The sequence below is a fragment of the Tachyglossus aculeatus genome, chromosome 20, assembly GCF_015852505.1.
Source record: "Tachyglossus aculeatus isolate mTacAcu1 chromosome 20, mTacAcu1.pri, whole genome shotgun sequence".
In the NCBI taxonomy this organism is placed as follows: Eukaryota; Metazoa; Chordata; class Mammalia; order Monotremata; family Tachyglossidae; genus Tachyglossus; species Tachyglossus aculeatus.
Window position 1 is genome coordinate 28,243,603 of NC_052085.1, and position 22,594 is coordinate 28,266,196.

General features: G+C 44.4%; 1 protein-coding gene across 1 annotated transcript in view; it reads right to left on the reverse strand.

Moving 5' to 3' along the window:
• The window catches only part of LOC119941399 (N-acetylated-alpha-linked acidic dipeptidase 2-like), a 38,845-nt gene extending 18,057 nt beyond the window's left edge, over positions 1-20,788 (reverse strand). Inside the window, exons 1-8 of the mRNA XM_038761821.1 lie at positions 20,710-20,788; positions 12,647-12,752; positions 11,684-11,870; positions 9,621-9,722; positions 7,741-7,866; positions 6,380-6,566; positions 4,920-5,013; positions 2,057-2,155 (exon numbers count right to left, since the gene is read on the reverse strand). Of these exons, the coding sequence (XP_038617749.1) occupies positions 2,057-2,155; positions 4,920-5,013; positions 6,380-6,566; positions 7,741-7,866; positions 9,621-9,722; positions 11,684-11,870; positions 12,647-12,687 (836 nt within the window). The 5' untranslated portion in view covers positions 12,688-12,752; positions 20,710-20,788. The remainder of the gene's footprint in view (positions 1-2,056; positions 2,156-4,919; positions 5,014-6,379; positions 6,567-7,740; positions 7,867-9,620; positions 9,723-11,683; positions 11,871-12,646; positions 12,753-20,709) is intronic.
• Positions 20,789-22,594: the final 1,806 nt, after the last annotated feature.

A 22,594-nucleotide genomic window follows, 5' to 3' on the forward strand; every position in this document is an offset into this window, starting at 1 on the left:
CTCCTCCTCAACCCCCGCACTCCCTCCCTCTGCCGTACCCCCCACCCTATAGCACTTGTGTATCTATGTACATGGCTATAATTCTGTTTATTTATATTAATGCCTGTTTACTTGTTCTGATGTGCATAGTTATCTATAAATCTATTTATTTATATTGATGCTGTTGATGCCTGTTTACCTGTTTCGATGTCTGTCTCCCCCACTTCTAGACTGTGAGCCCACTGTGGGCAGGGATTGTCTCTCTTTGTTGCTGAATTGTACTTTCCAAGCGCTTAGTATAGTGCTCTGCACACAGTAAGCGCTCAACAAATACGACTGATTGATCGATTGATTTGGGGGAGTACAATGCAGCAGAGTCGGGAGACATGATCCCTGCCCTCAGTGATCTTACTGTCTAAAGGGGGATGCAGACATTAAAGTCAATTATAAGTAGGAGAAATGGGAGAGTATATGGATATGCACATAAGTGCTGTGGGGCACATATCAAGTCTTAAGGGATACTGATCCAAAAAATATAGAAAACCTCAAAATCAACTTGCACTCATTATAAAAATATGATAATGGTGGCTCCCTCCAGTGAGTAGGTTTTGGGGACAATTGGACAAAAACAATTTTAAAGCACTTCAGTGGTGTGTGAGCTTCACAATCAATGATATTTACTGAGTGCTTACTATGTGCAACGCACTATACTAAGCACTTGGGAGAGTTGACTACAACAAAATTAGCAGACATGTTCCCTGCCCATAACGAGCTTACAGCTTCATGCCCCAATGAAAAATTCTCTCACCTGGAAATTTCAGAATTGACATTGAAATGGTACAGCAAGCCCACCTGAAGCAAATGATAGCATTTAATAATAATAATAATAGCATTTATTAAGCACTTACTATGTGCAAAGCACTGTTCTAAGCGCTGGGGAGGTTACAAGGTGAACAGGTTGTCCCACAGGGGGCTCAGAGTCTTAATCCCCATTCTACAGATGAGGTAACTGAGGCCCAGAGAAGTTAAGTGACTTGCCCAGAGTCACACAGCTGACAATTGGCGGAGCAGGGATTTGCTCTTTCCACTGAGCCATGCTACTTCTCTAAGTACTTCTCTAAATGACTATCCATGTTGTTGTTTGTGACTTTCATCCAAGAAGTGTGATAAAATAAATTAGAGGGTAAAAGTAAAAAAGTAATCTGCTTCTGACACAGAGAGGAAAAAGATATATATATATATATATATATATATATATATATATATGTATATATATGTATATATGTATATATATACATATATAGTCTCCTGGCAGCTTTGAATAGCTCTGGAAGGACTTAGGGGAAGGTCAAGCTTCCTTGTCATCGAAAAATAAAAAAACATGTACTCAACTGTTCTAGGACAAAGTAGGGAAGTTTCTAATTTGTGGTGATTTCCTACATGGAAATTCTAAATGACTGTCAAAGCCAACATTGTCTTCAGTGAATTTAAGGCTTTGTGCCCCAAAAGGAAATTAAGGGTGCAGCCCACAGAATCCCTGCTCAAAATACCACAAACTAAAATGGAATCTTCCAAAGAAATACCTCAATAATATAGTGTCGCTTATTTTATGTCTGAATTTTTTATTTTTAAGAAAGGAATTAAGGTGGAAAAAGTAAATATTTCTACGGACTTTCGATGAGGGTGGAATTAAACGCAAACTCACTGTATGTGGTAAGCTCAAGGAAAAAGATCAATCGATATATCGTATATATTGAGCACTTACTGTGTGCAGAGCACTGTACAAGGGAGAGTACAATATAACAAAGTCGGTAGACACGGTCCGTGGATACAATGAACTGACATTCTAAAGGGCGCTGTATCATCATCAATCGTATTTATTGAACGCTTACTGCGTGCAGAGCACTGTACTAAGCGCTTGGGAAGTACAAATTGGCAACATATAGAGACAGTCCCTACCCAACAGTGGGCTCACATAGTCTAGAAGGATTGGACCAGATTGGACACAGTTCCTGATCCACACCGCGATTCCATGGGAAAGGGGAAGGGAGAGGGCTGGGAAGGAGGGAGGGCTTACCGAGAAGAATCTTCACCCACAAAGCCAGGCCCAATGTTATAGGACACATTCAGGTTTCCCTTCCAGCCATTGTCCGGTGGAGGAGGCCCTCCCATGTTGCTGAGGAGAGAATAACAGCAGAACAAACAAATCACTGATCAACCTCACTTCCTAAGAAAAACCAGCCAGCTTCCTAAGGAAATTCAGCCAGCTTCCTGCCTAAGTCAGAAATAAGTACTATTATTACTACTTCTAAGCCCTGTCTTCCCTTTGTTACTTGGGGTTGCTAACAGAAACTGAAGTCCAAACTACTGCCTTGGAAGGGGAGGGTACTATGGAGGGAGGTCACAGGAGGGAAGAAGTTAAGAGAACTGGTGAAGTAAGGCAGAGAAGCTGGAAGGGATATTCCCAGGTCCTCCAGGAAGTCTTCCTGATCATCACACATCTTTCCTGGCGCTTAGAGAAGTGCCTTATACATAGTAAACCCTTAAATGCCACATGCATTCCCTAGCTTCTCACCTGTGTTCATATCCATAAGGACTTTTCACTTATGTACAGATCCTTATATGCTGCTACTTCCCCTTCCTGTAATGTATTTTAATATCCGTTTCCCCAAGTGGACTTTAAGCTCCTTAAGAGCAGAGATTGTGTCTACCTACTCTACTGAACTCTCCCAAGTGCTTAATACCGTGCTCAGCACACAGTCAGCATTCAATAAATACCACTGATTGATTATACTGTTCGTTGCCTGTTCGGCACAAAAGTCAAAGCGAGGAAAGATGGAGAACCAAAAAAAAAAAGAAAAAAGAAAAAATCAGAATGTTTAGACCAGAAAAACCTATACGTTGTGCAACTCAGATGAGCTTAAAAGACAAAATCCCTGTACATTATGACTCCATTATATTAAAATAGAGTGGCTACCAGCCTAAATCTAGGAGATCAGCTTACAGCCTGGATAGTCTTTCTTCTATATTTGCCTCCACAAATTAAGGAAATAACATGCAACTCCCCTAAGCCCCTTGCAACCTGATAAAAATCTGTACATTTCATTTCATTACCTTCCTGTTAGATAAGCAGTGAGGACTGAGCCCCACACTCAGTTACAATAACTTCAGTTTCAATGATGTTTATTTTCCATTACCACCTGATGTACATTTAAGCCTGAAAATTGGGGCAAATTGCGGAATAATATTGCTTCAAATTGTGTGCCAGAAAGTCCAAGCAGCTAAGATCATTAGCTTCACTGTCCCAACCCCAATCCCTAAAATGCTATCAATCAATAAGCCGCTTCAGGAAATGACTGAAATCTGGGCCACCACCAACAGAATGCTGTTAACATTCATATCACAAATACTTGAAAAATGTTCTGCAATCTCATCTATAAACTGTCCCAAATTGCACAGTATCACTGTTTCCATCAAATGAAGAAATGAATAACGATATCTTTGTTCGCCTGGCTTATGGGGCTGTAATGAGGATGGGGGCACCAATTAATCAATCAATGGTATTTAATTGAGTGCTTTATTGTGTGTAGAGCACTGTACTAAGCACTTGGGAGAGTACAATATACAGAGTTAGTAGACACATTTCCCGCAATTACTGCCCCCACCTTCAAAGCTTTACTGGAGGCACATCTCCTCCAAGAAGCCTTCCCTGTCTAAGCCCTTCTTTCCTCTTCTCTCATTCCCTTCTGCATCGCCCTGACTTGCTCCCTTTGTTCATCACCCCACCTCCAAGCCCCACAGCACTTAATGTACATATTTATTTATTTATATTAGTGTCTCTCTTCCCCTCTAGACTATAAGCTTATTGTGGGCAGAGAATGTGTCTTTTTTTGTTATAATGTACTTTCCCCAAGTGCTTAGTACAGTGCTCTACACACAGTAAGTGCTCAATAAACACGATTGACTGCCGCCTCCAATGAGCTTACTAGAAATAGAACACACACAAAAGCACAGCAGACAATTCAGGAGGCTTTAAATAACTCTCTGGTAACTTGCAATTTTGCAGTCGTCATTATTCCCAATAAAAATAAACACTTGAAGGAAGTGGGCAGCAATTTCCCAGCTCTCTGACTTCAGAGGCTGGCACGCTTGAATGTCTGTCACATGACAATTCTCAACAACTGAGAATTCTAACCTACTTGGCCAAATGGCGGTCTGGTTGGACTCTGGAAAGGCCAGAGATTACCTGGGAAATAAAGGTGAGAGACTAGGTCTAAAAAGCATTCTTCTTCACAGAGAGCACCACACACATACGCAGGAGAGACAGAGGTAAGGAGGAGGAATGGAGTGGTCAGAAAAAAAAAATCAAAAAATGCAAGAGCTATGCTCCATTTCTTATGACTTTGGAAAAGAGGACACAGCAAGCCAAACATGCTTCCCCTTTGTTATTTTCCCCTACAAAAGGGTCCTTTAGGCAGATAAAGATGTTTCATTTGGGTGTTGAGGCAGAAGGATATTTGTTTTAGATTAAAAGGCGGATATTTGGAACCAAAGCATTAATCTTCTATCCAACTACAAACATAGACTTCAATTAAAGGTTTTTAATCCAGCACTTAGTGTGTGCAGAGTACTGTACTAAATTCTTGGGAGAGTACATCACAACAGAGTTGGTAGGCATGTTCCCTCCCCATGACAAGTTTATGGTCTAGATTAAGTGGAACTGTGACTGGGCAATTGCTGAGTTGACAGATTCTTCTCTCAGCTCAGCCACGTGTGACCTTAAACAGATTGCTTAAACTCTCTGAACCTCAGTTTCCTCATGTAGAAAATGGAGATAAGATGCCTACTTTCCCTACCTCCAACCGGGGAAGGGACTGTGAACAATCTGCTGATTCTGTAGCTACCCTAGCAATTAATACCATGACTATACAAAACTGTACCGTAATAACTTTTCTGCATCGTGAAATCCGATGGGATGAACAGGAATTTTGGGGATTCCGACACCCTCGCCGGCCTCGTGCCTGAAGGTGTATTCTGCAAAATGAAGAGCATGTGGTGTGGATTATGTCTGCTTTCTTCTTGGTTGCTATAACATTTGGGTCCTATAACATTATAAGGGTGAAGTAGTCTGTTTTGGCAAGGTTGTGAATGCCTTGCTTTTTCCTTATTCAACTACCCTCAATCTTCAGTGGCAATTAAAGATCACTTTATTGTTCAACGGGAAAACTATGCAATTCCCATAGAGGAAGTCTCCCAGGAAGCAGATGTCTTTATAGGGAGATGTAAACACTGAGAGCCAGATGAATATGGGGGGAAAAAAGATAAAATTAGGGTGAGCAGAAAGACACTGTTTCTTTGCATATAATGAAAGATATTGTCATTTCCCCTAAATAGCTTTAAGACTTCCTAGACACATGGCCTACAAGGCAAAGCTATCTGTAATTTATTTAATATTAATGTCTGTCTCCCCCTCTAGAGTTTGAACTCTTTGTGGGCAGGGAATGTGTTTAGCAACTCTGTTGTTTTGTATTCTCCCAAGTGCATAGCCCAGTGGCTCTGCACACAGTAAGCATTCAATAAGTATGACTGATTGATTGAAAGCTATGCTGGGGTTTGGAATCACTGAGCTGGCTTTATTCATGGAGTTGACAGCCTCTATTCTTGTCTGGATTAATAGCCTGAGCAGCATGATCTAGTAAAAAGAGTCCAAGCCCAGGAGTCCAGAGGATCTAGATTCTAACCCTGGCTCTGTTATTTGATTACTGTGTAACCTTGGGCTCTTGAGGAGCAGTCTTGTCTAGTGGGAAGAGCACAGTCCTGGGAGTCAGAGGACCTGGGTTCTAATTCCAGCTCTGCTACATGCCTGCCGTGTGACCTAGGGCTAGTTGTTTAACTTCTCTGTGCCTCAGTTACCTCATATATAAAATGGGGATTCAATACGTGTTCCCCCTCCTACTTAGATTGGGAACCCAGTGTGGGACGGGGGCTGTAGCTGACCTGATTATCTTGTATATTCCCCAGCACTTAAAACAGTGCTTGGCACATATTAAGTGCTTAACAAATACCACAATTATTATTAACTTGGGCAAGTCACCTAACTTCTCTGTACTTCAGTTTTCCCAAAGGGGGATTCAATACCTGTTCTCTCCCCCACTTAGAACTGTGAGCCCTATGTGGGGCCAGGGCCATGTCTGACCTAAGTACTTCATATCTACTCCACCGCTTAGTTCAGTGTGCCACACAAACCCCACACAAACCCCAATAATAATATTATTACTATTTCCCAGGCTGAGCTCTTCTCCCTATCATCCCCAATATTCAGATTGTCCCCACTGTCTCACTGGCAGAGAAATGGCCTTTGAGGCACTTCCAGGGATAGGAGGGTGAGTCCAAAGCTCACCTTTGGCGGGATACCCTGGCGTGAGGGGGTCACCGGCTCCGTTGAGATTCAGTACATTCCCTCTTTGGGCGGCATCTCCGGGGAGGTTCCAGCCCTTCGGGTAGGGCTCCACACCAGGCGCGCTGTAGTCAGCCGGGTCTGAGAACAGGATGAGCCCCAAGGCTCCAGCCTGCATGGCGTTTTTCACCTGGGCACCAGCAGGAGGGAGATATGGGGCATAATAATTATAATAATAATTGTGTCATTTGTTAAGTGCTTACTATGTGCCAGACACTGTACTAAGTGGTGGAATGGATACAAGCAAATTGGGTTGGAGGCGGTTCCTGTCCCACGTGGGGCTCACAGTCTCAATCCCCATTTTACAGGTGTGGTAACTGATGCCCAGAGAAGTGAAGTGACTTGCCTAAGGTCACACAGCAGACAAGTGACAGAGCTGCAATTGGAACCCATAATCTTCTGATTCCCAGGCCTGTGCTCTAACCATTATGCCAGGCTGCTTCACATCAGCCTCCCTAACAAGTTCCCTCCATTATACCCGGAAAGCCCCACTCCACCTTAAAGGCTTCAGAAAAGATTAAAATGAGTTCTCCAAAGCCCTCTTCTTCTCAGCCTGTTTTGTCAGGGGGTGGGGAGGAAAGGGGAAAAGAATATTATTTACTAAATACTAGTATTTATTTATTTATTTTACTTGTACATATCTATTCTATCTATTCTATTTATTTTATTTTGTTAATATGTTTGGTTTTGTTCTCTGTCTCCCCCTTCTAGACTGTCAGCCCACCGTTGGGTAGGGACTGTCTCTATATGTTGCCAACTTGTACTTCCCAAGCACTTAGTACAGTGCTCTGCACACAGTAAGTGCTCAATAAATACGATTGATTGATTGTAATAATTATTATGACACTTGTTAAGCACTTAATCTGTGCCAAGCACTGTTCTAAGTGGTGGAGTAGATACAGGTTGATTAGGTTGGGCACAGTTCTTGTCCCACATGGGGTTCACACTCTTAATCCCCATTTTACAGTAGAGGTATCAGGCACAGAGAATAATAATGATTATGGTATTTGTTAAGCACCTACTATGTTCTGGACACTGTACTAACCACTGGGGTAATTGTATTTGACACAGTCCCTGTCCCACATTGGGCTCACAATCTTAATCCCTATTTTACAGTTGAGGTAACTGTGGCCCAGAGAAGTTAAGTGGACTTGCCCAAGCCCATGATCTATCCATTAAGCCATGCTGCTTCACTAAGTATACTAAATATAATTCACTTTCTGAAAGAGCTTCCCCATTTGGAATTGGAAAGAGGGGCCTAGTTTTCTGCCTGTAGCAGGTTATCAAAGAAACCGATCCATTACTTTGTTCCCTCTGAAGATTTTTCCATATCGAGCAATAACGATCTTGCTGGTGCAGTTGATATTCATCTCCCGCTCTAGTTTGAAAAAGTCCTCAGTCCGAGCGTAGTTCACATATATGAGATCTCCCTGTGAAAGCCAGAGGTTTAAAAATTAACTGTTGGGATGATGAAGTGAGCAGGAGAATTCCCTTGTAGCAGGTTGAACCAGAGGCCCGAACCCCTGAGACAATTTCAGAAGACGGGCCCAGCCCACAGCAGGACAGCAAATACTGCTGTGAAGAGACTGTTTTGCTCAGTAGCTTAGGTTTCAAAGTTGTTTTCTTTTTTTCACCTGCTCTAAAATCACCAGGAGGATCCTGCAGCTATGGCCTTTACATTTATAACACAAATAATTGTGGTATTTGTTAAGCGCTTACTATGCATCAACAGTGTGCTAAGCACTAGGGTAAACTATAATCAATAAATGTGTATTTAATAATAGTAATAATAATAATAATATAATGGTATTTGTCAAACACTTCCTACGTGCCAAGCACTGTACTAAATGCTGGAGTAGCTGCAATAGTCCCTGTCCCACATAGGGCTCAAAGGTTTAATCCCCATTTTCCAGATAAAGTAACAAGCACAGAGAAGTGAACTGACTTGCCCAAGATCACACAGCAGACAAGTGGCAGAGCAGGGATTAGAACCCAGATCCTCCAACTCCCAGGCCTGTGCTCTGTCCACTAAGCCATGCTGCTTCTCTCTGTGCAGGACACTGTACTAAGCAATACTAAGTAGACATGAACCCTGCTCACAAGGAGCTTGCAGTCTGCAGGAGGAGACAGAAATCAAAATAAGTTCCAGATAGGGGAAATAGTAGAGTATATGGTTATGCACATATAAGCAGATAGCATTCAGTCCCTATCCCACATAGGGTGAAGAGTCAAAGTAGGGGAGAACAGGTACTAATCCCCATGAGGTAAACAGATCAGTGGAAAGACCACGGGGCTGGGAGTCAGGGAACCTGGGTTCTAAACCCAGCTCGGCCACTTGCCTGCTGTTCCCTTGAGCAAGTCACTTACCTTTGCTGCGCCTCAGTTTCTTCAACCTTAAAAATGAAGATTAAATACCTGTCGTTTCTCCTAGATTGTGAGCCCCTCGTGGGACAAGGACTGTGTCCAACTTAACTTGTGTCTATCCCAGCCTGATGCATAGTGAGCGCTTAATGAACACCATAATAAAAAATAAAGAATATTCTGGGCCCTGCTGCTCAGATTCACAGAAATTTCCAGAAAATTTCTGGAACCAGAAATCCAGAGGTCCATTCGGGACATGCGTTTATATCAAAGGAAGAAACTGAATAATCAACCAAGGGTATTTATTGAGTGCTAGGTGCACAGCACTGTACTAAGCACGTGGGAGAGTACAATTGGTAAAATGCATATAAAATGTAGCCAAGGCATGATTCCGAGTCCTTACAAGAGGTTCTTCAGGCTCAAACACCAACTGACCTGCTATACTCATCAGAATATAATAATAATAATGGTATTTAAGCACTTACTATGTGCCAAGCACTGTTCTAAGTGCTGGAGGGGATACAAGATAATCAGGTTGTCTCCCGAGGGGATCACAGTCTTATTCCCCATTTTACAGATGAGGTAACAGGCACAGAGAAGTTAAGTGACTTGCCAAAAGTCACAAAGCTGACAAGTGGCGGAGCCCTGATGAGAACCCATGACCTCTGACTCCCAAGCCCGAGCTCTTTCTACTGAGCCAGGGTGGATTAATCTCCTTTTCATTTTCCAAAGGCAGAATCATTGGGCTTAGTCTTCTATAGAGGATTTCATAGGAGTAAAGAAACACCTCTGGACTTTGAAAAACGCCAGCTCTCCCCCTTACCTCAGGCGTGCCTTGGGCGGAGAAAGCATTATATGGAGGCACCAACTCAGAAACGTTTTCGTATCCTTCTGGAGGCAGTTCAAGGAACGAGGTGTTAAAAATCTGGGAAGAATTCAAACAAGAGACAACTTTTAAGCAAAAAGATTCTGACATTATTCAAGTTACACGATGAGAGCTATAGGAATGGGAAGTATTCCTATAATCTAACACCCCAAACTGGACTCTAGGTTGGTTCTGTTTGTCAGGCAAGAATTGTGATGGCCTCTTTTTGTGCAAAGCTGCTAACTTCTCAGACTGAGTGCCAGGAGGCGGCACTATTTATTTCTATTAATGTTTGTCTCCTACTCTAGACTGTAAGCTCACGGTGGGCATAGAGTGTGCCTGTTTATTGTTGTATTATACTCTCCCAAGCGCTTAGAATAGTGCTTTGCACATAGTAAGCACTCAATAAATACGATCAAATTGAACTGAATTGAGTCTCAATGAGAGACTACTTCAGGAAAGCCGCCATCCTGGGTCCTTTCAGTCCTGACTCTCAGGTCTTGTTTTTAATAATATTAAAATAGTAATAATGATAATAAAAATGTAATCTCCCAAGTGCTTAGGACAGTGTTCTAAATTCAGTAAAGTGCTCAGTAAATATGATTGAATTAAATTGGATTGAGTCTAAATGAGAGACTACACCAAAAAGCCACCATCTTGGGTCTTTTCAGTCCTGACTCAGGTCTTATTTTTAATAACAACAATTCTGGTATTTGTTAAGCACTTACTAAGTGCCAGGCACTGTACTAAGCGCTGTGGTAGATACAGATAATCAGGGCGGACACAGTGGCTGTCCCACATGGGGCTCACAGTCTTAATCCCCACTTTATAGATGAAGTAACTGAGTCACAGAGAAGAGAAGTGACTAGCCCGAGGTCACACAACAGATGGCTCAGTGGAAAAAGCCCGGGCTATGGAGTCAGAGGTCATGGGTTCGAATCCCAACTCTGCCAATTGTCAGCTGTGTGACTTTGGGCAAGTCACTTAACTTCTCTGGGCCTCAATTCCCTCATCTGTAAAATGGGGATTAAGACTGTGAGCCCCCCATGGGGCAACCTGATCACCATGTAACCTCCCCAGCGCTTAGAACAGTGCTCTGCATATAGTAAGTGCTTAATAAATGCCATCATTATTATTATTATAAGTGGAGGAGCCAGTATTAGAGCCCAGGTCCTCTTATTCTCAGGTCGATGCTCTTTCCACCAGGCCATATTGCTTCTCATCATCATCATCATCAATCGTATTTATTGAGCGCTTACTATGTGCAGAGCACTGTACTAAGCGCCTGGGAAGTACAAATTGGCAACATATAGAGACAGTCCCTACCCAACAGTGGGCTCACAGTCTAAAAGACCCAGTGTTTTGGGGTAACGAAAATTGGGAGTCCATCTTAATACGGGGGCCGTCGCTCCCCTCGCCCCCACGGACACCCACACTTGTGTGAAGCTTTAGAAAAATGTTCACAAGATTACACTTCACTAATCCAAGAATTGAAAGGATGGCCCGTGACCTTCGATAGGTAGAGGGGCAGCTCTCAAAGGAAGGCCGTTTTAAAGGAAGACACCTCTTCTCCTGAATAATGAGGCCATTTAGATGACTGACTGATGTCACCTTCTGGTTTCACATCAAAGAGAAGCAGTGTGGTCTAGAGCACAGGCCTGGGAGTTAAAAGGGAACTGGGTTCTAGTCCTGGCTCTACCACGGGCAAGTCACTTCACTTCTCTGCACCTCAGTTACCTAATCAATCAATCAATCATATTTATTGAGCGCTTACTGTGTGCAGAGCACTGTACTAAGCGCTTGGGAAGTACAAGTTAACCTAATTAGTTACCTAATCCATAAAATGGGGATTGTGACTGTGAGCCCTATGTGGGACAGGGACTGGGTCCACCCTGATCATCTGGTACGGACACCAGCACTTAGTACAGTGCCCGGCGTATAGTAAGCGTTTCACAAATACTGTAAAATAAAGAACAATGCTATCAGATTTAAGAAACAGCCAGAAAAGCAGGCAAGTTTACCTCAGCCCCGTGCTCCTCCACGACTGAAATGTAATTGGGGTTGCTCTTGTTGGGAAAGGACAGGAGGACATCATAGTTGACCAACTTGGCCGAGTCCAGGCCAAATTCCTTCCACTGGGCTTGGATTTGCCTTGCAAGTCGCAAATTCTGTGCTGTTCCTGCCAGGTGAGGGAACTTCGTAAAGGAACTGAAAATGAAATCAAAGGCAGCCAGTAAGCAGGAGATGTAGTGTGGCCTAGTGGAAAGCGCATGTCAGAAGACCTGGCTTCTCATCCCAGCTCTCCTACTTGCCTTCTGGGTGACACTGAGCAAGTGCCAGCACATCAGTCTCCTCCTGCAAACTGTAAGTTCCTTTATTCAATCCTTATTTATTGAGTGGTAACTGTGTGCAGAGCACCATACTGAGAACTTGGGAGAGTACAATATAACAATAAACAGACATGTTCCCTGCCCACAATGAACTCACAGTTTAGTTCCTTGTCAGCAGAGAGTGTGTCTACCGACTCTAATATATTGTGCTTTCTCAAACACTTAATACAGTGCTCTGCTTAAAGTAAGCACTCAATAAATACCATTGTCAAATCTCCTCTTCCACCATTTGGGCATGATAATAATAACAATAATAATGATGGCATTTGTTAAGTGCTTACTATGAGCAAAGCACTGTTCTAAGCACTGGGGAGGATATAAGTGATCAGGTTGTCTCACGTGGGGCTCACAGTCTTAATCCCCATTTTACAGATGAGGAAACTGAGGCCCAGAGAAGTGAAGTGACTTGCCCAAAGTCACACAGCTGACAAGTGGCGGAACTGGAATTCGAACCCATTACCTCTGACTCCCAAGCTGTTTCATGATCAGCTGTGGTGCTAGAGAGGGTCACCACCAATACCGCCAAGATATTTTCACCTTAAATTGAGAGTCACATAATTGTTTTAAAAAAATAACATCAAACATCAGGTTTACCGTAGAAAGTGCTTAATGTTTTCAGCCTTCATTTCAGACATCAGATTCCACCTTAGGTTTTGATAGGAGGATGTGGCGGTGTCTTCAACGGGCTTAACTAACCAGCCTGAAAACATAAAAATAACCTGTTGCCAAGAATCCCCTTAGATTGTGAACCCCACGTGGGTCAGGGACTGAGTCCGATCTGATTCATTCATTCATTCAATCGTATTTATTGAGCACTTGCTGTGTGCAGAGCACTGTACTAAGCGCTTGGGAAGTACAAGTTGGCAACAGATAGAGACGGTCCCTACCCAACAGCGGGCTCACAGTCTAGAAGGGGGAAATAGAGTAGTCAGAAACAGCATGTCCTAGTGGAAAGAATACAAGCCTGGGAGTCAGAGGATCTGGGTTCTAATTCCGGTTCTGCTGTATGACCTAGGGCATGTCACTTAACTGCTCTGTGCCTCGGTTTCCTCATCTGTAAAAAGGGGATTAATTCTTACTCCCTCTAGAGTATAAGAGCCAGGAGGGACACAGTTTGGGTCCAACTTGAATATTGTGTATCTACCCAGTGCTTTGTACAATGCTTGACACAAAATAAGTCCTTAACAAATACAATAATAATTATTACTATACTGCCACCACTCCAGTGCTTGGCATATAATAAACACTTAACAATAATAATAATGATGGTATTTAAGCACTATGTGCCAAGCACTGTTCTAAGAGCTGAGCACTGTTCTAAGTTCTGGATAACTAAGCGCTTAGTACAGTGCTCTGCACACAGTAAGCACTCAATAAATATGATTGAATGAATAACAACTGTGGTATTTAATGATGGCATTTATTAAGCGCTTACTATGTGCAGGGCACTGTTCTAAGCGCTGGGGAGGTTACAAGGCAATCAGGTTGTCCCACAGGGGGCTCACAATCAATCCCCATTTTACAGATGAGGTAACTGAGGCCCAGAGAAGTTAAGTGACATGCCCAAAGTCACAAAACTGACAATTGGCAGAGCCAGGATTTGAACCCATGACCTCTGACTCCAAAGCCCGTGCTCTTTCCACTGAGCCACGCCGCTTCTCTAAGGCCTTATCATGTGCCAATCACTGTACGAAGCTGCTTCTCTAAATCCTTATCATGTGCCTATCACTGTACTAAGCACCTCGGTCTAATGTGGGGCTCACAGTGAGAAAACTGGGGAACAGAGCAATTACTTGACCGAGGTCACCAGCAGGTAGGTGAGAAAGTCAGGATTACAACCCAGATCCTCCAATTCCCAGGCCCGAGCTCTTTCCACTAGGTCATACTGCTTCTCAACAAACCAGGCTGCCTGTTAACCAATACCGCTATTATTATCACACTGACTATAGAAACCATGGAAACATCTTGGCGGGCTCAGAGATTTGTCCTGATTTTTAATTAATGTGCATAAATATGAGCTTGACTATATTATCAAAGGAAGAACATAAGTCAATTATCACACACTCCTTTCCTCTCTTCCAGAAGCTCTTCCAAACTGCCTCCCATCACCTCCTCTTCCATCCTGTCATACCATGGCTACCTCTGCTTCTGTCATTTGATGGATACCAAATGATTTTTTTATAGGCTCCAGATCACATTTCCCTGAGTCAACGAATCGTTATTGACTTTAAGACCGCTAAGAGGGTTTCAATTGTTGGAAACTGAAGGAGGCTGCAGGTTTGTTTTGTTTTGTTTAATCCTTTTTGTGATACATTGTTGTTGGCTGGCTACCTCTTCTTTCTGCTGTGTGCTTCGCAATCAGGGTGTGCATTAGGGATGCTTTCCATGCATGTGGGCCTGGGATTCATCCAATCTCATTATCTCACATCAATCCCAAGCACTTAGCACAGTGTGTGCACACAGAAACAGCTCAATGAATAGCACCATTGTCGTTATTTTCCACAATAGCCCTATTGCAAACAACTTATTGCAACCCAGCCCACATACTTCACTCTAACACCAATTTACTCATTATGCCTCAATCTCGTCTATCTCTCGCCCACATCCTCCCTCTTCATAACCGACAATTACGCTCCCCACCTTCAGAGACTTAATGAAAACACACCTCCTCCAAGAGGCCTTCCTTAAGACATTTCCTCTTTTCCCCACTCCCTTCTGCATCACCCTGATAGGCTCCCTTTATTCACTCCTTCCTCAGCCCCACAGCATTTATGTACATATCTGTAATTCATTTATATCAATGTCCACCTCCCTCTCTAGACTGTGAGCATGTTCATTCATTCATATTTATTGTACTAAGCACTTGGAAGGATACACTATAACCATAAACAGAAGGATATAACCATAAACAAACAGAATATTTACAGTCTGTTTTCCCTTCTAAACTGTAAGCTCATTGAGCTGGGGAACGTGTCTACCAACTCTGTTACACTGTCCTCTCCCAAGCGCTTAGTACAATGCTGTGCACACAGTAAGCACTCAGTTAAAATCACTGATTATAAATAGTAATTGTAATCCCCTCCTCCAGGAGGTCTTCCCAGACTGAGCCCCTTCCTTCCTCTCCCCCTCGTCCCCCTCTCCATCCCCCCATCTTACCTCCTTCCCTTCCCCACAGCACCTGTATATATGTATATATGTTTGTACATATTTATCACTCTATTTATTTATTTTACTTGTACATATCTATTCTATTTATTTTATTTTGTTAGTATGTTTGGTTTTGTTCTCTGTCTCCCCCTTTTAGACTGTGAGCCCACTGTTGGGTAGGGACTGTCTCTATATGTGGCCAATTTGTTCTTCCCAAGCGCTTAGTACAGTGCTCTACACATAGTAAGTGTTCAATAAATACGATTGATGATGATGATTATAAATAGTAATGTCTGTCTTCCCATCTAAGATGTAAGGTCACCGTGTTCAAGAAACGTATCTACCCACTCTGTTGCATTGTCCTCTCCCAAGCGCTTAGTACAGTGCTGGGCACACAGCAAGTGCTCAATAGAAACCACTTTTTATTTATAGTAATGTCTGCCTTCCCCTCTAGAATGTAAGGTCACTGTGTCCAAGGAACGTGTCTACCAACTCATTCATTCAATCGTATTTACTGAGTGCTTACTGTGTGCAGAGAACTGTACTAAGCGCTTGGGAAGTACAAATAGGCAACATATAGAGATGGTCCCTACCCAACAATGGACTCACAGTCTAGAAGGGGGAGACAGACAACAAAACATGTACCCAAATGCTTAGTACAGTGTTGTGCACACAGTAAGCGCTCAATAAATTTATTTTATTTTGTTTTGTTTTATTTATTTTATTTTATTTTGTTAGTATGTTTGGTTTTGTTCTCTGTCCCCTGCTTTTAGACTGTGAGCCCACTGTTGGGTAGGGACTGTCTCTATATGTTGCCAATTTGTACTTCCCAAGCGCTTAGTACAGTGCTCTGCACATAGTAAGCGCTCAATAAATACGATTGATGATGATGGTGATGAATAAATCCCATGGATTATAGTAATGTCTGTTTTTCCTTTTGGACTGTAAGCTTGGGGTTAGGGAACGAGTCTACCAACTCTGTTGCACTGTACTCTTCCAACTGCTTAGCGCAGTGCTCTGCACACCGTAAGCCCTCCATAAATATGATTGATTGTTGCAGGGGGGCTGATTAAGTTATTCGCTCCCGGTGGAAACCAGAGCAGCTGCAACCCAACGAAGCCCGGGGGCTTTGCACACCCCAGGAGTCGTGGGGCACGTGGGGCCTGGTTTGGCCTCCCTGGGGAGGGGTCCCTACTACAGGTGGGGAACGGCCAGGGCAATCACTCATATTTACTGAGCGCCTACTTGGTGCACAGCACTGTACTAAGCTCTTGGAAACGTACGGTGCAACAGAGTTGGCAGACACGTTCCCTAACCACAGCGAGCTTACAATTCAAAAGGGGAAGACGGACCTTAATATAATCAATTATACTTATTGAGCGCTCACTGTGTGCACTGAACTAGGCACTTGGGAGAGGACAGTAATAATAATGATGGTATTTGTTAAGCGCTTACTATGTGCAAAGTGCTGTTCTAAGCGCTGGGGAGATTACAAGGTGATCAGGTTGTCCCACAGTGGGCTCACAGTTTTAATCCCCATTTTACAGATGAGGTAACTGAGGCCCAGAGAAGTGAAGTGACTTGCCCAATGCAACAGATTAATAATAATAATAATAATGATGGCATTTATTAAGCGCTTACTATGTGCAAAGCACTGTTCTAAGAGCTGGGGAGGTTACAGGGTGATCAGGTTGTCCCACGGGGGGGGGGGGGGGGGGGGCTCACAGTTTTAATCCCATTTTCCAGATGAGGTAACTGAGGCCCAGAGAAGTGAAGTGACTTGCCCAGAGTCACACAGCTGACAAGTGGCAGAGCCGGGGTTTGAACCCATGACCTCTGACTCCAAAGCCCGGGTTCTTTCCACTGAGCCACGCTGCTTCTCTAATTAAGACTGTGAGCCCCACGTGGGACAGCCTGATCACCTTGTAACCTCCCCAGCGCTTAGCACAGTGTTTTGCACATAGTAAGCGCTTAATAAATGCCATTATTGTTATTATCATTATTAATAATAGAGTTGGTAGACACGTTCCCTAGACACAACGACCTTACATTCTGGGGGGGGGGGGGGCACAGACGTTATTATAAGTAATCAACAGCATTTATTGAGCGCTTACTGTGTGCACAGCACTGTACTGAGCGCTTGGGAGAGGACAATGCAACAAAGTTGATAAACACGTTTCCTGGACACAACAACCTTACAGACATTAGTATAAATAATCAACGGCATTTACTGAGCACTTACTATGTGCCCAGAACTGTACTAGGCGCTTGGAAGAGGACAAATGCAACAGTCAATAGACACTGCCCACCAAGAGTTAACAGTTTAGAAGGAAAGACGCACATTAATATAATCATCGGTACTTATTGAGCACCTATGGTGTGCAGAGCCCTGTACTAAGCGCCAGTAGACACGTTCCCTGTCCACCATGAGTTTACAGTTTAGAAGGGGAAGACACACATTAATATAATCATTGGTATTTATTGAGCGCCTCCATTGGGCAAGCACACATTAATATAAATAATCATGGCTATTTACTGAGTGCTTATGGTGTGCAGAGCACTGTACTAAGTGCTTGGGGGAGCCCAAATGCAACAGAATCGCTAGACACTGCACACAATGATCTTACAATTTAGAAGGGAAGACGCCCATCAATATAAATAATCATCGGTACTTACTGAGCACTTACAGTGTGCAGAGCACTGTACTGAGCGCTTGGGAGAGCCCAAATGCAAAAGAGTTGATAGACACTGCCCACAACAACTTTACAATTTAGGAGGGAAGACGCCCATCAATATAAATAATCATAGGTACTTACTGAGCACTTACGGTGTGCAGAGCACTGTATTAAGCGCTTGGGAGAACCCAAATGCAACAGAGTCTATCGACACTGCTGACAACGACTTTACAATTTAGGAGAGAAGATGCCCATCAAATAAATGATCATGGGTACTTACTGAGCGCTTACGGTGTGCAGAGCACTGTACTAAACGCTTGGGACAGCCCAAATGCAACAGAGTCCATCGACACTGCTGACAACGACTTTACAATTTAGGAGAGAAGATGCCCATCAAAATAAATGATCATGGGTACTTACTGAGCGCTTACGGTGTGCAGAGCACTGTACTAAACGCTTGGGACAGCCCAAATGCAACAGAGTCTATAGACACTGCTCACAACGACTTTACAATTTAGGAGAGAAGATGCCCATCAATATAAATAATCATGGGTACTTACTGAGCGCTTACGGTGTGCAGAGCACTGTACCAAGCGCTTGGCACAGCCCAAATGCAATAGAGTCGATAGACACTGCCCACAACGAGCTTACAATTTAGAAGGGAAGACGCCTATCAATATAAATAATCACCGGTACTTATTGAGCGCTTACAGCGTGCAAACCACTGTAGTAAGCGCTTGGGACGGCCCAAATGCAACAGAGTCGATAGACACTGCCCACAACGACTTTGCAACTTAGGTGGGGAAGACGCCCTTCAATATAAATAATCATAGGTACTTACTGAGCGCTTACGGTGTACAGAGCACTGTACTAAGCGCTTGGGAGAGCCCAAATGCAACAGAGTCGATAGATACTGCTCACAACGGCTTTACAATTTAGGAGAGAAGACGCCTATCAATATAAATAATCATGGGTGCTTACTGAGCGCTTACGGTGTGCAGAGCACTGTACTAAGCGCTTGGGACAGCCCACATGCAATAGAGTCGATAGACACTGCCCACAACGAGCTTACAATTTAGAAGGGAAGACGCCCATCAATATAAATAATCATGGGTACTTACTGAGCGCTTACGGTGTGCAGAGCACTGTACCAAGCGCTTGGGAGAGCCCAAATGCAACAGAGTCGATAGATACTGCTCACAACGACTTTACAATTTAGAAGGGAAGACGCCCATCAATATAAGTAACCATGGGTACTTACTGAGCGCTTACGGTGTGCAGAGCACTGTACTAAGCGCTTGGGAGAGCCCAAATGCAACAGAGTCGATAGACACTACCCACAACGACTTTACAATTTAGAAGGGAAGACGCCCATTAATATAAATAATCATGGGTACTTACTGAGCGCTTACGGTGTGCAGAGCACTGTACTAAGCGCTTGGGACAGCCCACATGCAATAGAGTCGATAGACACTGCCCACAACGAGCTTACAATTTAGAAGGGAAGACGCCTATCAATATAAATAATCATCGGTACTTATTGAGCGCTTACAGCGTGCAAACCACTGTAGTAAGCGCTTGGGACGGCCCAAATGCAACAGAGTCGATAGACACTGCCCACAGCGACTTTGCAATTTAGGTGGGGAAGACGCCCATCAATATAAATAATCATGGGTACTTACTGAGCGCTTACGGTGTGCAGAGCACTGTACTAAGCGCTTGGGAGAGCCCAAATGCAACAGAGTCGATAGATACTGCTCACAACGGCTTTACAGTTTAGGAGAGAAGACGCCTATCAATATAAATAATCATGGGTGCTTACTGAGCGCTTACGGTGTGCAGAGCACTGTACTAAGCGCTTGGGACAGCCCACATGCAATAGAGTCGATAGACACTGCCCACAACGAGCTTACAATTTAGAAGGGAAGACGCCCATCAATATAAATAATCATGGGTACTTACTGAGCGCTTACGGTGTGCAGAGCACTGTACTAAGCGCTTGGGAGAGCCCAAATGCAACAGAGTCGATAGACACTGCCCACAACGACTTTACAATTTAGAAGGGAAGACGCCCATCAATATAAATAATCATGGGTACTTACTGAGCGCTTACGGTGTGCAGAGCACTGTACCAAGCGCTTGGGAGAGCCCAAATGCAACAGAGTCGATAGATACTGCTCACAACGACTTTACAATTTAGAAGGGAAGACGCCCATCAATATAAGTAACCATGGGTACTTACTGAGCGCTTACGGTGTGCAGAGCACTGTACTAAGCGCTTGGGAGAGCCCAAATGCAACAGAGTCGATAGACACTACCCACAACGACTTTACAATTTAGAAGGGAAGACGCCCATCAATATAAATAATCATGGGTACTTACTGAGCGCTTACGGTGTGCAGAGCACTGTACTAAGCGCTTGGGACAGCCCACATGCAATAGAGTCGATAGACACTGCCCACAACGAGCTTACAATTTAGAAGGGAAGACGCCTATCAATATAAATAATCATCGGTACTTATTGAGCGCTTACAGCGTGCAAACCACTGTAGTAAGCGCTTGGGACGGCCCAAATGCAACAGAGTCGATAGCCACTGCCCACAGCGACTTTGCAATTTAGGTGGGGAAGAAGCCCATCAATATAAATAATCATAGGTACTTACTGAGCGCTTACGGTGTGCAGGCCACTGTACTAAGCGCTTTGGGGAGGACACTCTAGCAATATAATAGACACGGTCGCTGCCCCAAACGGGGTTCTGCTGGAGGCTGAGGTGGGGGGGCGTCTCCCCCAGCCCCCCGGGCCCTCCCACCGTCCGTCCTGGGGCGAGTACTTACCCAGGAGGAAGCCCAGCAGGAAGGTCGCCAGCCCCAGGGCCACGGCCCCCCAGGGCCCCGGGGCGTCGACTACAGCCTCGGCCCTGGCCGTGCCGGGGCTGTGCTGAACGGGACAATCGGGGCTGAGGACAAAGGACACAGCCGCCCGCCCACCCAGCCCGTTGTCCTCCACCCCAGGGGCAGGGGCTTCCACCCGCCCCATAATAACTAATAATAATAAGAACGCGTGCTAAGCGCTTAGTACAGTGCTCTGCACACAGTAAGCGCTCAATAAATACGATTGATGGATTTGTTAAGCGCTTTCTAGGCGCCAAGCTTCTGTCTGCGCGAAACGAGGCTTGCGCAAACCAGGGCACACAAATTACAGCTGTCTTGGATTCCAAACCCCGTGGATTTCCTTTCCCATCCTGGATTTCTCCCCAGGGGCTTCATTTTCCTTTAAAGCAGCCCCCCCGTCCACTGACTGCCCTGGTTATTTTCCCGGACCTAAGCAGAGGGCTTCCACCCATCCCTGAATAATAATAATAATAATACATAATGGTACTTGTTAAGAGCTTTCTATATGCCAAGTTTCTGTCTGCGCGCCCCGGGCAGGAAACGAGGTTTGTGCAAACCAGGGCGCACTAACTACAACTGTCTTGGATTCCAAACCCCGTGGATTTCCTTTCCCATCCTGGATTTCTCCCCAGGGGCTTCATTTTCCTTTAAAGCAGCCCCCCCTATCCACTGACTGCCCTGGTTATTTTCCCCGACCTAAGCAGAGGGCTTCTACCCATCCCTGAATATCAATAGTAATAATAATAATAATAAATAATGGTATTTGTTAAGAGCTTTCTATAGGCCAAGCTTCTGTCTGCGAGCCCCAGGCAGGAAACGAGGTTTGCGCAAACCAGGGCGCACTAACTACAACTGTCTGGGATTCCAAACCCCGTGGATTTCCTTTCCCATCCTGGATTTCTCCCCAGGGGCTTCATTTTCCTTTCAAGCAGCCCCCTAACCCACCGACTGCCCTGGTTATTTTCCCCGACCTGGGCAAGGGCTTCCACCCTTCCCATAATAATAATAATAATAATAAATAATGGTATTTGTTAAGCGCTTACTATGTGCCAAGAGTCTCTGTGCGCGCCCCGGGCAGGGGACGAGGTTTGCGCAAACCAGGGCCCATCGAGCCCAGCTGCCTTGATTCCAAACCCCGTGGACTTCCTTCCCATCCTGGATTTCCCCCCAGGGGCTTCATTTTCCTTTAAAGCAGCCCCCCTATCCACTGACTGCCCTGGTTATTTTCCCCGACCTAAGCAGAGGGCTTCCACCCATCCCTGAATAATAATAATAATAATACATAATGGTATTTGTTAAGAGCTTTCTATATGCCAAGTTTCTGTCTGCGCGCCCCGGGCAGGAAACGAGGTTTGTGCAAACCAGGGCGCACTAACTACAACTGTCTTGGATTCCAAACCCCGTGGATTTCCTTTCCCATCCTGGATTTCTCCCCAGGGGCTTCATTTTCCTTTAAAGCAGCCCCCCTACCCACCGACTGCCCTGGTTATTTTCCCCGACCTGGGCAGGGGCTTCCACCCATCCCTGAATAATTAATAATAGTAATAGTAATAATAAATAATGGTATTTGTTAGGCGCTTACTATGTGCCAAGAGTCTCTGTGCGCGCCCCGGGCAGGGGACGAGGTTTGCGCAAAGCAGGGCCCATCGAGCCCAGCTGCCTTGATTCCAAACCCCGTGGACTTCCTTCCCATCCTAGATTTCCCCCCAGGGGCTTCATTTTCCTTTAAAGCAGCCCCCCTATCCACTGACTGCCCTGGTTATTTTCCCCGACCTAAGCAGAGGGCTTCCACCCATCCCTGAATAATAATAATAATACATAATGGTAT